The sequence below is a fragment of the Poecilia reticulata genome, chromosome 22 (genome assembly GCF_904066995.2).
Source record: "Poecilia reticulata chromosome 22, P_reticulata-male-v2, whole genome shotgun sequence".
Classification (NCBI taxonomy): domain Eukaryota; kingdom Metazoa; phylum Chordata; class Actinopteri; order Cyprinodontiformes; family Poeciliidae; genus Poecilia; species Poecilia reticulata.
The window spans coordinates 9,639,866-9,654,459 of NC_088851.1; the positions used below are offsets into that span (position 1 = coordinate 9,639,866).

At 40.1% G+C, this 14,594-nt stretch overlaps 1 protein-coding gene across 1 annotated transcript in view; it reads right to left on the minus strand.

The window, feature by feature from the left end:
* pld1a (phospholipase D1a) overlaps nt 1-14,594 on the minus strand; it is a 35,559-nt gene that overhangs the window by 2,769 nt on the left and 18,196 nt on the right. Inside the window, exons 9-24 of the mRNA XM_008399211.3 lie at nt 13,886-14,038; nt 13,414-13,563; nt 11,907-11,990; nt 9,988-10,069; nt 8,875-8,985; nt 8,517-8,702; nt 7,606-7,825; nt 7,255-7,383; nt 6,943-7,061; nt 6,428-6,541; nt 5,214-5,324; nt 3,675-3,763; nt 3,395-3,508; nt 3,191-3,240; nt 2,961-3,095; nt 667-820 (exon numbers count right to left, since the gene is read on the minus strand). Coding sequence (XP_008397433.1) covers nt 667-820; nt 2,961-3,095; nt 3,191-3,240; nt 3,395-3,508; nt 3,675-3,763; nt 5,214-5,324; nt 6,428-6,541; nt 6,943-7,061; nt 7,255-7,383; nt 7,606-7,825; nt 8,517-8,702; nt 8,875-8,985; nt 9,988-10,069; nt 11,907-11,990; nt 13,414-13,563; nt 13,886-14,038 — 2,001 coding nt within the window. The remainder of the gene's footprint in view (nt 1-666; nt 821-2,960; nt 3,096-3,190; nt 3,241-3,394; nt 3,509-3,674; nt 3,764-5,213; nt 5,325-6,427; nt 6,542-6,942; nt 7,062-7,254; nt 7,384-7,605; nt 7,826-8,516; nt 8,703-8,874; nt 8,986-9,987; nt 10,070-11,906; nt 11,991-13,413; nt 13,564-13,885; nt 14,039-14,594) is intronic.

Below are 14,594 nucleotides of genomic sequence, written 5' to 3' on the forward strand. Positions count from 1 at the left end.
CATTAAATAGAGAGAAGAGTACAAAGAAAAGCAGAATAAAAAATGTTTTCGTGCCGGTCTTTTCAGAGACGGATTAAGGTGATCGTCTAGGTCCTCGGGTGGATTTAAGCTGATAATGAATAACATGATCTGCAAATTGTTGTCTTATTTGGTGTTTACATACGTGCTAAAACTCCTCCTTCATTCCCTCCCTCCCTCTTTACAGGTGTATAATTTTCAAAGTAATTCTTCGAAATAGCAGGCAAGTTGGGACACGCCTCGTTTTTGTTTTGTTTTTTTCCCTAGGAGGGAATGATGCAACAGGAAGGATATTTTGAGGTTGATAAATTAGTCGGCGTGGTTCATCTAAATACTTTACCGCCTAAGGTTTTCCCACTAAATGATATTTTTCTTCATATGTGTGTAAGACACAAGAACAGACACAGAACATTTTGAAAATTGTTAATTTAGCTTTTTTATTATTTATTATTATTCTTAGTCAAAGTTTTGTAGCCATTTTGATTTTTAAACCCTTGCCCTCTATTGAACAGAGGCTGCTTCTCAAATTCCAAAAGGAAATTCTCTAAATATCACTGATTGTATGAACATGAAATGTAAATGACCTAATGGCGCTTTTTTTGTTTTTTTTTTCCTTTCTAACACAGGCGTCTTATTTTCAACAAGCACCTGAAACATTCGAGGCGCAGCTCGAGTGCGTAGGGTCCAGCTTGATACTCCTGCCCGTCCATCATCGAGGACACTTTTTCAGAGTCCTCAACAATCACTGCCACCTCACTGTCACGCTTTCCCAGCATGCTCCGGTCATTGATGTTTGCAGACCCTACGGAAAGAACAAAAAAAAGGCTTAAAGTAACTCAATTTGATGTATTCAATTATATTTTTAAAACCCTTCAGGGGTCATCTTAATATGGTCACTGAGGAATAGATTTTGGATTTGATATGCCTGGTAACACTCACAGTGCAAAATGCTCTCTTACTGAAACCTCCATGCCACTAATTTAAATAAAGTACTGGTGGTGGAGGCACAGAGATCTCCTACATTAATTTATATAAAAATTTCAGATTTTTGGTCTTTAAAAGGATTAAAACTTAAAGATCTTGCACGTCGGTCATACTGCACTTTTTTAAAGCGGAAAAGAAAACACTTCTCTGAAAGAAAAAGACTTTTGAGACAACTCAAAATGGAACATGAAATTCATTACGCTATGTAACGAGGCATAACGCCCTCTGCCGATCCGTCACAGTAGTTTTAAAGAAAAAAAAAAACCAAACAAACACATGTCTGACAGGTATTTGTCAAGAGATATGCAGGTTTCTCTTGGTATGCCTTCTGATGAGCAGTTTCGCATGAAACATGTTCAAACTCTGCCAAATAAAAACAGTTGAAGAAGCTGGTGAAGAGGCTTTACCCTCCAATGTGTCCCAGGTTTATTAAAAAAAAAAAAAAAAAAAACAGCCGAACCTGAGGGAAATGACAACACGGTTTGTGCCATGCCTACAACTGATGACTTTAACAGTAAGGCCTCACCAGACCACCAAGACGAGTTGCCGCTGATGCCTTTCTTGAACCCAAAGTTTCCTGTTCAAGTAAATTCTGTTGTTTTTCTCAAATAAAAATTGCACCAACACAATTATCTGCTGCAGCAGGACGTCGCTGTTTGACTCAGAGAGTGAAAGAAACGGGGTCTCAGGTAAGTTGCACTGCTTCCGTCCGACATGTGCAGCATTAGCTGAAAGTATGATTCAAGTCTAAGAGGTCGTTTGGGAAAACTACCTGCAGAATGACTTGTAGAGCTTGAGCGGTGTGACAGACCGTTCCCTATAAACAATATTTCGACAGCTACATCTGAAAACATGGACCGACTGCTCATATGGAGACTTTACAGGGTGTCCTTTGTGTCGTGGGCACCGTCTAATCCTTCACTGGCAACTTTACGCTGTGTCCTCACCTGCCCTTGTGTTCACTTTTTATTCATTTAGTTTTTGCAATTTTCTGACTTTTAAATTTTTTAAATGACTAGGCATACTTTAGACAAGCACAAACACAACTAAAAAAGGAAAAACGGTACACGGGGTGACCACATATGAGTTAAAGAAAGTCACATCGTTAAATCAATTAAGAACTGCTGTCATTTTAAATTCTATTCAAACAGCTAAGAGGAAACTCAAGGAAGGAAAGACTTAAAAACTTGGATTTGTGCGTAAACTTCTTGTCATTATTATTTTTTTTTTTACATTTATTTTAGACAAAAATCAGGAGTCGGTTAACATGGTTTCTTCCAGCTGAAACCAAACCAAGGTAATTGTAGCAGTTTTGTGGGAAAAAAAAATCCATGTTAAGAGAAGTTTTATCTTGACAGTTTCTTTAATTCTGCTTTGATTGTAAAAAAAAAAAAAAAAAAGGAAAAAAAAAAAGAAATGTTATTTATGCCCTTTAGAAAACCTAAATTAAGTGAAACCTACTGCAATAACATTGTGAAAACATGTCCAAAATAGCATCAGGGTGCTTGACTTGAAACTGAAAAAATGAAATTCTAAACTTACTGAGTTCTCAGGTGGCGTTGAGGGTGGCCTTGATCAAGTGTAAAAGGAATTAACGTAAAGCTACAATAAACTTTACAAGTACTTAACAGTTGACCTCAAGGTGAACAAAAAAAAAAATTTTTAGAAGTTGTGAAGTTGCCTCAACATGTAGACCTGATGTCGTGTGCTTTCTTCACCAGCAGGTGGCACTAGAGCTGTGCAACTTTGATCACATCTTCCCGCAGTGTTGCTCTGCACATGAGTTTGCAAATGGTCTGCACGTGGTGAAAGACGGGCAAATGGAGCCAGAGCTTGAGCTTTCTCACACTTTCTTAGTGGGAAAAAAAAAAAAAAAAAGTTGATGTCTTCAAATAGCAGCTGATGAGAACGGCACCGGAAGGAAGGGCGACAGAAGGCGAAAGTGGAGACAGACTAACCAATGATGACCGTGTTGTCGTCAGCGATGAGCATCTTGCTGTGGACGTAGATGAGCTCCGTGACGAGACGCCCCTCCAGCTCGGCGTGAGTCCGCAGACCGGCAAAGGAGATGTAGTTCATCCACTGGTCGTCCACTGGGGGCCAGAAAAGGGCGAGACGAGGTTAGAAAACAGGCACTTCTCACTTCTCAACTGAATACATCAAGACATCACAGCAGTACTTCACTTACTCTCCTTCTTCAACTGGGAGATGATGGAGTATTCTCCTCTTATCATTGTTCTAAATAAAGACAAAACAAACAACATTGCTCAAATGCGTTCAAAAATAAGACCAAGAATGTGTTGCTACTTCGCTGTCTGCTTTGTCGTTTTCTTTCCTCTTTTTATTTTAAGTACCTCCATTAATTGTATTAATGGTATGTTTGGTTATATACCTGTAGTTAAAGTGCATCACAGCCTGGATGGCATTCCCTCCACCTGTAGTGATGTCGCCCTCGAAGCCCGGAAGCAGAGGAGTGACCACGTACACCCGGTACTTCTTACCCTCCCTGAAAAGCAAGCAATCATTTGTGACCATTTGTTGGATGCGTGCTAAGAAGTTGGATCTCGTGTCTGTTTGTAGTTACAATAAGTAAGGAAATGTGAAAAAGAGATATTTTCAAGAAAGTTTTTTAGCATTGCTTCAACTTGCTGCACAACAGAAAGGGGAAGTACTTGTGTGCCCTGATGATCCTTTCAATGATGGCGTCTCCGATCTTGTTGTAGACCGTTTTGTTGTCTGCACAGCTGATGAAAAACTGATTCTGTGGTTGGAGAATTAAAAACAAAATGATGAGACGTGCATCATCTCAACTCAATTCCATAAATGATCTCACTGCGCAAAGATACAAAACACTCCCAGTTATTTCTAACTGAAGCCATCAGATTACGGACAAAGCTAAACTCTAAAGAGCTTCAGCTTCTCTAATTTTACTAAAAATATATAAATTAGGCAAACTCTTTAATGGTGCATTGTCTTTTTCAGTTACACTCACATAAAACTGTCGGAAAGTTCGAGAACCAAGTTTTGTCATGTCTAATCCTGAAAAGCAGATCAAGGTTCCGATCAAGTGATCTGAAAATTATCATCTGATGCCTTGACTTTTTTTGTTTCTTTTGTTCAAGTCAATAAAAAAAAGCCGCCCATCTTCTCAAATAATCTGGGTTATCTAAAAATCTGGAACACCTTTTTTCCAGGTGTTCCAGCAGAAAGAACCCAAGCATTCATGGGTTCTTTCTGCGTATCCTGGCTTCATCCCACAGACTCAAAACATTGCTGTCAGGTTAATTGATCTCTCCTTAGGTAAGAGTCTTCATGCATTGTTTGCCCTGTGCTGCCCAGTGATGGACAGGCCACCATAGAGCCTTTCTCTAAGTTATTGCTGGAGGTAGGCGTCACCACATCCCACAACACTGGCGATGGAGGGATGGATGATGTGAAATGTTTTGTGCAAAAATTAAGATTGTTGAGCTTTGCTCGCTTTTTTTCTTTCTTTCTTTCTTTCTTTTTTTAAAACACAGTGCTATAATTCTGAAAACAAATATACATAGCATCAATGAGATATCAAACTGGAGGCAAGAAATTCTGATTGGGGAAAAGCAATATGTAAAACTGGGTCAAGCGGCTTAAAACATAATGGTTTGTTTGTCAGTGGATAACATTTCTGAATCTTATAGTCACAATAAATAAAATATGTATATTCTGAGCCACAGGGACTGGCACCATAATGCAGTAGTACAGGACTTAGCATTCTTTATGTGTTGTTTTTATAATGTGGAAATGACTTAGTTACACTCCTCTTCTTGTCCACTGACTAGCGAAAGCTAATACCAGGTCCTACATGATCCAGATGTGGGAATGTATAAAAGATGTGTACATAAAAAAAAAAAAAAAAAAGATGCATGGATGGATTTGTAAGGTTACAAATACAGTTTTAAAAGTTGTTTTAGATTAAACAGTGTGCATGGTCTGCCTGCTGAAATGCACGTTTTTTTTGTGGTAGGAAGCGAGAACAGTCAGACCAAAACCCACACAAGCAAAAAGAGAACATGCAAGACCCACACAAAAAGGCGTTCGCAAGTGAGATTTGATCTGTGATGCAACAGAAGTGACTCACAAAAATTCCTTCTTTTTCATTCCCTAATTTGTGCTAATCCTTTTAATCAGATAAAAATAAACGCAAATCTCCTTTAACAGCCTCGGTGATGCTTTACCTCTATGTAGATGTAGTGCTTGCTCTTGGCGATGACCTGGATGTAGGCATTATGAATGGACTCCTCATGATATTTAATGCCTGCTGACCAATCCGCTGATGATCGCAACACCTTGCACACAAAAAAAAAAAAAAGTGGAGAAAGTTATTTAAAAAGTACTTTTCATAAAAGAAGATACAACCCGGAGCAATTTCAAAGTGAATGGTTGTGTGCAGAGCTTCTTGTACTGCAGAGTAAACTAATTAGACCGGTAACACAGCTAATGTGGTTATAATATGCCAGACAGAAAATAATTCTCATAAGCCATCGAGGAGACTGCGGGTGTTGTTTGTGAGCATAAAGTTTCCCACTTAATGTTACCTATAATAACTAGCTACAGCACCTGCTTTTTTTATCTTAGTGTCTGAGCCAAATGAAGAACAAATCATTTCTCAGTATTTTTAATTCCCTTACAAAAGGCAAAGTGGTAAAGTTAGCGTGAAGCAAGCAACTTTTTTATTGTACTGCAGTCAAACCCTCATAAGTTTGACTTAGTTGACCACAGACTGATTAGGCGGAGATTATTCCATTCACTGCTTTTATGCTTTGCACAATCACTGCACTGATAAAATCGCGTTCGTGGCGATACAAGTGTTTGCTGACAGGGAGTGCTGACAGTTGTGTCTGTTAGAGTTGCTACGTTTGTCAGAGCCTGACTGGAAATAAGACGTTCTTACCTTTAATAGAATAAAATCCTGCAAAGTGACTAAACCGTGAAGCCTAGGCATAGATGAATTATATGGTAAAAAAAAAAAACCCCAAAAAAACAAATATGTCAAGTGAAAAGGATGAATGCAACAAGCTTTTTGCAGCTCTTTTACATAAACTGATAGGACTTTAAAAACACAGTTTTAGCAAGAATTAACAGATTTATGATGTGATCTTTATACATATCCTATTCATTTTAGTTTGTTTTTGTCTTTTTTCAGCTTGAACTTTGTGAACAGAAGTGTAGCACTTGTTGCATTACATAACTTTCTTGGAGCACAGGGATACGTCTCTCTGCTATCTGCTTCCAGCAACCATTGAAGAGGTGGGAACATGTTTGATAGTAGGAGTTTATCTCGCATGTTTTCTCTTTGAATCCTCCACCGTACTGGTGGACACATTTCTCAATACGCTCCAAAACACATTCCGTTTCTTTTAAATATCAGCGCCAGGTCACGTTCCCTCACCTGCACTTTAGCGTTAACACACCCAGGAACTTGGTACTTGAGCTCGTCGGCAGAAGAGTGAGACTTTGGCAGGAGGAAAGGGTAAGAGAGAGAGCGGTACTTTGGCTTCATGATCTGCAGGAGGAAAAAGTAGGAGAAATTAAGCAAAAAACTAAAAAATAGAGTAAATTTAACATAGGGAATAGAAGCTGGAAAAGTTCTAAGGCCAGAAAATAGAAGGGAAAAAAAATTATCAAAAGCCACAGAAATTACGAGCACTGAGATGAGGGCATTTTTTCCACACTGTTCCAGTAAAATGTTTCCGAATTAGCACATTTTTTCCCTGCATTTTTCTTTTCCTAACCCATAAACACCCTCTATTACTAAAAGCCCAAATAAGCTATAAAAAAAAAACACAACAACAACAACCACAAAGTTAAAACCTATTTTATCTATAGATTGATCTTTATTTATAGTATTTCCCTCAGTCTTCGTGTTTGTTTATTTTAAGGCGTAGCGTATGGAAATCATTATACTTTGGTAAAGTTCCACCGCTGGATAAAGTGCCTGGCCACATCCCGGGCGCCTCTCCCATGGACCACCGAGGCGATGTCATGCCAAGGCATTCTGGGAGTGGTGTACCTGTCAATAAAGTCTGTACAGCGTGGAAAAACATGGGGGAGGGGAGAGGGAATAAATAAAACGAACACAACGTCAAATCTCTTTAAGATAAGTGCACTTTATGTTACTTAATCGCAATGTACTGGTACACATATTGGAACTTTGACCGAAAGTAATAATAACGAAAACAGCTGAAGAATAGAAATGTGTGTATTTGTGTACCAGACCATCAAAAGGTTTCTCCAGCTGGATCCAGTCCTTGTAAACAAAGTTGCAGTAGTCTTTTCCGTGCCAGAAGCGGGTGTTTCCCTGTAACTCCCCAACACCCGTTTTCAAGCTTTTGACAGAACCACTTTCTACAAATATGCACATGTGGGGGGGAGGAGGGGGGAGGGGGGGGGACAAAAACAAACATGTATCAGTAAAAAGTGCTGATTCACACATTCCTAACAACACCTTCATCGAAAACAAACAGAAACCGCATGCGGCTTTCGTTCTCTCACACAGCAATGCGAGATGTGGAATTAGTACATCATTGTGTCAAAGCGAAAGCAAAACAAGAGTGTTGGTTTTCACACCTGAGCTGTCCGCGCTGCTGACGCTGTCCACGTGCTGCAGAGTGTGCTTTTGCAGGTGTCTGTACAGGCTGAATCGGACCATCCTGCTGCGGCCAACGCCCTTCAGCTTGGTCAAGTCGGCGGCGTCGGGAGGCGGCGTCCCGCGCCCGTTGCTCTGCGGTACGTCGTGAACAGCAGACACACCCTTATCAGAGGAGGGAGGGCTGGCGCTGGCGCTGGCCTGCAAACAAGTACAGAATGAAGATTTTTTTTTTAAATAAATAAAAATAAAATGTCCAACTGTTTGACATTTCCCAGATAAAACTGTTTAGAGATTCAGTTCTTCAGTGAGCATTACGGCTCTCGTAGTCGTACTGATAAATACAGCCGTGCTAGGCACCACAGCGCCAGGCGGTCGGAAATCTAAACACTGGATCAAGATAAAACCCCTCGTGTGTTTTGGCAAGTCTGCAACAATGAAGATTTAGTATTCTTGATCACCTCACTTTATCTTGGAAAAACATGGAAGCTTTTCATTAAAAAAAAATAATTATATATATATATATATATATATATACAACTGCTGAGTAGAATGGGGAAGCCCGTTCGGCTAATGGTTAACCTTAGCAAACCTTTTTCCTGCTAACGTTTGTCGCATGGACAGACGTGGGTAGGGACTGGTTACATTTTCTATTTATTTGTGTGACATTTTGGAAACAAGGAACATTTAGGAGTATTTTTACTTCACCATGCTTTTTTTTTATTTTTTTTAAGAGTAATATAATTAAATATTAATCTGCACTTCACATCGTCTGTTTAAATACAGCTACTATTATCCGTCTTACCATTTTCAACCTCTATCTGAAACAAAAAGAAGATTATTGGCAGCATGTAAATGAAAACAAAACTCATGGGATATTTAATAGGCAGACCTGCTCGAGAGCCACAGAGCGCGTCACGCTGCCCACGTCTGTCAGCCGATGCTCTTTGTCGTCCCATCGTCCATAAGCCAAGTCGATGCCGCCCACAAAAGCCACCGATTGGTCAATAACCACAATCTTCTCATGATGGGCCCACAGGTACACGGACGAAGAGACGTGGTCTGGATGCCGCATAACCTGGGACACAAACAGACACTTGTCGCTCTTCTAGATCGAGACAACTGGGGCATCAAGAACAATGTGTATGATTTTAGTTTACGCCGCATTAGATTTCTTCACATGATCCAGCTCGAAATTTTTTATTTATTTTTTTGCCGTTCGATAAAACAGACAACCGCTGGCCACTAACCTTGATGTTGGGATGCAGGTGCATGAGGGTCCTTTTGCTGTAGCCCGAGTTGATGCCCAGGGCGAGCTCCACCTCCTTGTACAGCATCACAAAGATCCGTACTCCCTGTTGCTGTGAATGCAAAAAAAAAAAAAAAAAAAAAAAAGAAGATGGGGATCTTGCACATGTATTCATTCAAATGTCAAGAATACTCTGTTAGATAGAATATCTTGCATAAGTATTTATGCTTCCTGATACTTTTCCACGTTTTGTAAAACTCCAATATATGTAAATGGGATTTTATGGACATTTGAGTTGTTATACCAATACAAATGTGAGGTGGAAGAACAAAGAGATCTTTGTTTTTTTTCATTAAAGTGTCAACCTGTGTATAGTATAATATTAGGATAAAGTTAGCTGTTCTGTTTAAGCCCTGAGAGGTTTTGTTTGACAACGATAACTAAAGAGCATCATGAAGACTGAGGAACAGAGCAGAGAGGTCAGCGATGAGGCTGTGGCAAATTTAGCAATTTGCCACAAGACGTGTAGATGGTACAATAAACGTAAAACAGATTACTTTTTTTTTTGCCGACTCACAAATTGCTTTGTGTGTCAGAAATTGAACAGGCCAAACACACAATCCCTATGACTGAACATGGTGGTGGCAGTGTCATGATGTGGAGATAGTTTTCTTCCTTGGGGACAGATACAGAAAATCAGAGCTGATGTGATGATGGATGGAAATAAAAACAAGGCGCTTATGGGGCAAAAAACTGCGGTAAAACGTGGCTCTACAAACTATTGATCAAGGGTGGCTGAATTAAAAATTCAACAATTTTAACAACTGTCCGTGATTTTCTTTCCACTTCACAATTCTGTGCCATTTTATATTGGTCTGTCAAATAAAATCACAATAAAATGCTTTTTTTCCTTTTTTTCTTTCAATACTACCAGCCACACAAATGCATAATGACTCTTTTAACTCAAGAAAAATTATATTCATTTGCGTGATATATTTTATTTATGAACACAGATTCCACAGAAATCAGCATTTGGCCTAAAAAGTCAATCAGCTCCTTGCACTGTAAGGTGAGTCGCTCCACTATAATCATTGTTCACGCAGTGCCTGCTTACTGCTTTGCGTTTGAGGATGCAGTCCAGCCTCCATCTGTTTCCTTCTACAACAGGTCTCTTCAGGAAGATCTCCGGACTCAACCTGACCAAAAAAAAACAAACAAAAAAAAAAACAGAAAAACACAGAGAAGGACAAACAGGTGAGTAAATATCATTACTGGTATACAATCGTAGTAGAAAACAAAACCTCGATCTGATTGACTTATATTTATTTTGCTGTCTAGAGTATAACAGACATGACACGATGCAGTCGTATGAGCCAATCACACTGGCATCCAGCTCATGTTACACTGGCTAACACCTCATTGGTAAAGAGCCTAAGCCCGGTGATTACAGCTTTGGAACGCTGGGATTTCAGCGGCGCAAAACATTTCTCCCCATCTCTCCCTGAGAATAAGCGCGTAAAGCAAAACACCAAATAAGTTCTTGCACCTGCAAAACCAAGTATTTACAATATGCATATGGAGTGGCTAAACCATATGCATATATGACGTGCTGAACAAATGCAAAAAAAAAAAAAAAAAAAAAAAAAAGCTAAGCGTGAGATAGCAAATTATGAAATGACAGAGATAAAGGGGTCCAGCAGATGGGCAAACGGATATGGAGACAGTGGGCGGATTTTCTATTCTTGGTTTCGGGCTGTAATTAGAGCCAGAACAACGTCGCGGCTCTCTGGCAAGGCCTCGGGACTCAATGGCTGAGACGTAAACTAATGTGCAAGGAAACGTGCTTCGCTGGCCAGTACGCAGTGCCAGGCTGTCCTCTCGATCTGCGGTAGCGGAGTGACAGGTGAGTGAAAACAAGGCAATAAAACCGTTCCAACATGCCGTCAGGAGCTGGAACAATTTAAAGCCGGTTACATCCTCTGAATGCATGCGGGCAGCACAAACACAAGCTGGGCTGTATGTCAGGGTGAGTTGCACAAGTCTTAAAACGGGACAGTGAGACACGTGGATGCTTTGCATAAAGTTGACGTAGATCTCTACGCGTGTCTATATAATCACATCCCAGATGTCACGTTTTAAAAATGTGCGTGTTTCAAAGATGCTGGATCTATAGGTCCATATGTTCTCTTCCTAACAAAAGTGCACCGACGATAAAAACGGAGCTGGATAATGAAGTGTGGTTTTAAACAGCCGGATTTCACAAAAAAATGAAACAATCTTTATAAAGCCAACGCAAAAACAATCCCTCCGAATATTCTGAAGTGTATTTGGGTTCGTGACATCACAAGGGGCACAACTCAGCGTGTTATGCTTGTAGTGTTGAAGGAGCAACTTTTATGTAGATCTTGGCACAGAATCTTGATTACCTGAATTATAAGGTGTTCAATGTGAATGTAAAAATATGTTTCTGCAGAGAGCATTTTTATCCAGACAAAACAGCAAAAGAAACCAGAAAAACTTGCTTGTTCTGTAGAGGAGAAGCTACATCCAAAGGAATTTGTTTTTTTTGCAGAAAACTTTGGATGGTATCTTTCACTCCAGTTCAGTTTTACATTTACTATTTCAACTTTTTTTTATAACCCTATAACATCAGAACTCATCTAAAATGTTTTTAAAGTCAAAGTTGCGTTATGTCATGGTGGATGTAGCCAACTGAATTGAGCTGATCCATTACACTTTACCAAAATAGGCAAGTTTTAAAACATGAGTGGCAAAATGAAATCAAACGTAAGCTATTAAAAAAATACAATCTGTGATAAGTCAAAGTTTGGAGGAAAACAAGAATAATAACAGAACGTATGTATATATATATATATATTTTTTTATTTCCAACTCTTGTATATTGTCAATTACATCAATTCTGAAAAAATAAATAAAAATCTGGAGTTATACTGAGATTTTTGCAGAGGTAATCTGACACTTTGAACCTTGATGCAACACCCCGTTAAACGCAGCGAGGACAGAGAAACTCACCACCAGTCTGTGATAAAGATTTCTTCTTTAGCCTCCTCCAAAGCATCGGCCACGTCCTCCATGTACGTCTTCCCGTTCACGTACCTGCGCAGACACGGTTTTTGCTGTTACACTCTGCATCTCCTGAAATCAGACGCGCCGTTTACTCTCAGCGTTTCGATGCACGCACTGCAGAATGCAGCAGATAGAGGAGAAGCTGCTTCTGTTTTCTTAGAGCTTACGGTGTGATCACAACTTCAGTCTTCAGCTGAATTTTAGACGCGACAAACGATTTTTCAGTTCTCTTTCCTCCATGTTATTTCACATTATAAACCACAAACCTGTGTCATCATGACCGAACTGTTCTTTATCTACCACTTTTGCATGAGCCTAAATATAATTTATTAGCTGGTCCACATCCTGTACATGATGCAGCGTATAATCTACCAGCTGATGGGGGGGGAGAATGCAAATAAAGAAGGAAGAAATTGCCATGCGGCCAGAACAGAGATTTGACTACTCAGTCCTCGCGAGCATTTCCATAGTAACCAGAGAAACACTTGCAGAAGAAGGTGGAGAAGATGTCTTATTTATTCTGACCCCTGCATTCTTGCAAATAGCACAGTTACATTTATTTTACCATGTGGGTATAAATGTATTCACGCGTTGTAAAGCTGTGGGGCAATGAGTTGACACATACCTCATTGCCCCACAGAGAAATGGGCCTTTGTGTCTTATGTTTGACTTCCTGTTGATGTCAAACATAAGACACAAAGGCCCATTTCTCCCACCACCCTTCAAAATTCTTCATTACAGATAGATGTGGCTGTTTGAAGGAAGGATTTCCAGCTGCAGTCTGTGACTGCAGCAGACCTGAAGAAGCTCCTGACTTAAACTGCTTTTCATGTTGTGTTACAGTGGAGGAGGGTCAGAGTCGTCTATTTTCAGAAATCAGGAAGTCAGAAAAAACAAGCCGCTTTTCTAAACCCGACATCTGCCCCCTGAGAAACAGTCTAAAAGTTTACCGCAGAGTTTTAAAGTAGGCAGGGCAAGAACTCCAGATTTTCTAAACTGGGAGGATGGCAAAGGACGTAAAATAAATCTGCACTACTCGCTATTTAGATGCTCGGAGGATCGAAGCCTGCCGTCTCTGGAGTCGACAGATCTCCAAGAAACTAGTAGACGCTGTCTGCGTCCGAACTGGTTTCTTGGACGCCATATTTTCTGCTCTATCATCACAAGCACAAACGTGGAGTTTGCTTCACTGTACCATCTTTCACGAGAGATCATATTTCTGTAATTAAAGGTGCATTCATTTCCAGGGATGCCAATAAGTACTGGAGGGTGCTGTAAAAAAAAAAAACAGGAAGCGTCAAAGAAATTAATCAAAATATTTCTTTCAAGCACCAATTTCGAGGTTTCAAAGCGATCGGCTTTGAAACTGAGTAAAACCTTTTGCTGTTTGTATTTACACACCCACACATCGGTGATGACCCCATCAATTTTTCTGTCCTCCCGGTGCGGTTACCATTTGGCAGGGACGTTTTCCTGTTCCTGTGCAAACGACCCGAAGCGGTGGTCTCGGAGGAAGGCCTTCCCGTGACTCCGCACGAAGCTCTCGATGCTCTGACCCCACCAGCGCGCGTGTCTGTAGCTGCTGCACTTAAACACAAGCGTCCTGCCGGCAGAAGACACACGGATGTTGTTTAGTATGTTGGAGGTTACAGTTTGGAGGCAAAAGTTTCATCCGTTTATGAAAACAAAATCATCTTTAGGATATTGAAGATATTAAAGGTTTAGGATATTAAATCTGTGCTTGATTTTGTTTTAAGCTGTTTCTTTGGGGAAAAAAAAAAGTACACTGTAGAAGGAATCACTTTAACCACTATTTATTCTGTGGCCACAGACATATTGCTATTATTTTCACAACATGGAGAAACGCAATGAAGCTCAAACGTTCAGTCGACCACATGTGCGCACAAAAAGTGCAGAAACCCAACCTGGAAAGGCTGTCAATGCGGACTCCATGTTGGGTCTCCGTCTCTTTGGAGTCCATCTTGATGCTGAACTCTTTGTCCACCAGCAAGACGAAGGAGATCGCCCCGGAGTCTGGCTTCATGTACAGCAAGAACGAGTCTTTGACCACCAGCCAGCTGCAGAACACATGTTTAGTTGTTGTCAACATCGTCATCAACAACCTCCCGCGTCCGCATTAACTGCTACGGCTCTCTGCCGACTCTCGGAGAAGAGGCGCTTCTTTGGCTCCTCGTCTTAAAGAGAAGGGTGTGGGAAGGAAAACCATCAGTGTGCATCAGGATGTAGGTGGCTTGGCCGAGCGCTTCCAGTGTGTGGGATTTTTGAGTGGATTTGTTGTCTTTAGAAAAACAACATTCGAAAATGGCTTGATGGTAGTTTAGATGGGATGAAGGAATAAACATCAAAGCTTGTGGGGGAAAAACAAAAAAGATCTAGAGTCTGTGGAGCTCATGATTTTTCTTCTCACCTGTGTGTAAACATGCTCAAAATGTATTTTTTTCAGCAGATTAAAGAAAAGTCATTTTTTAATTATATATCTTTTTGCATTGCAAGAATTTTTTTAATGAGCATAACAGAACTCCCCTAACCTGCAGCCCCTCAAACTAGCTTAACATATATTTATGAAAATTGATAAATGTGTGAAAATCCTACAAAAAAAACCCCCCACAAATA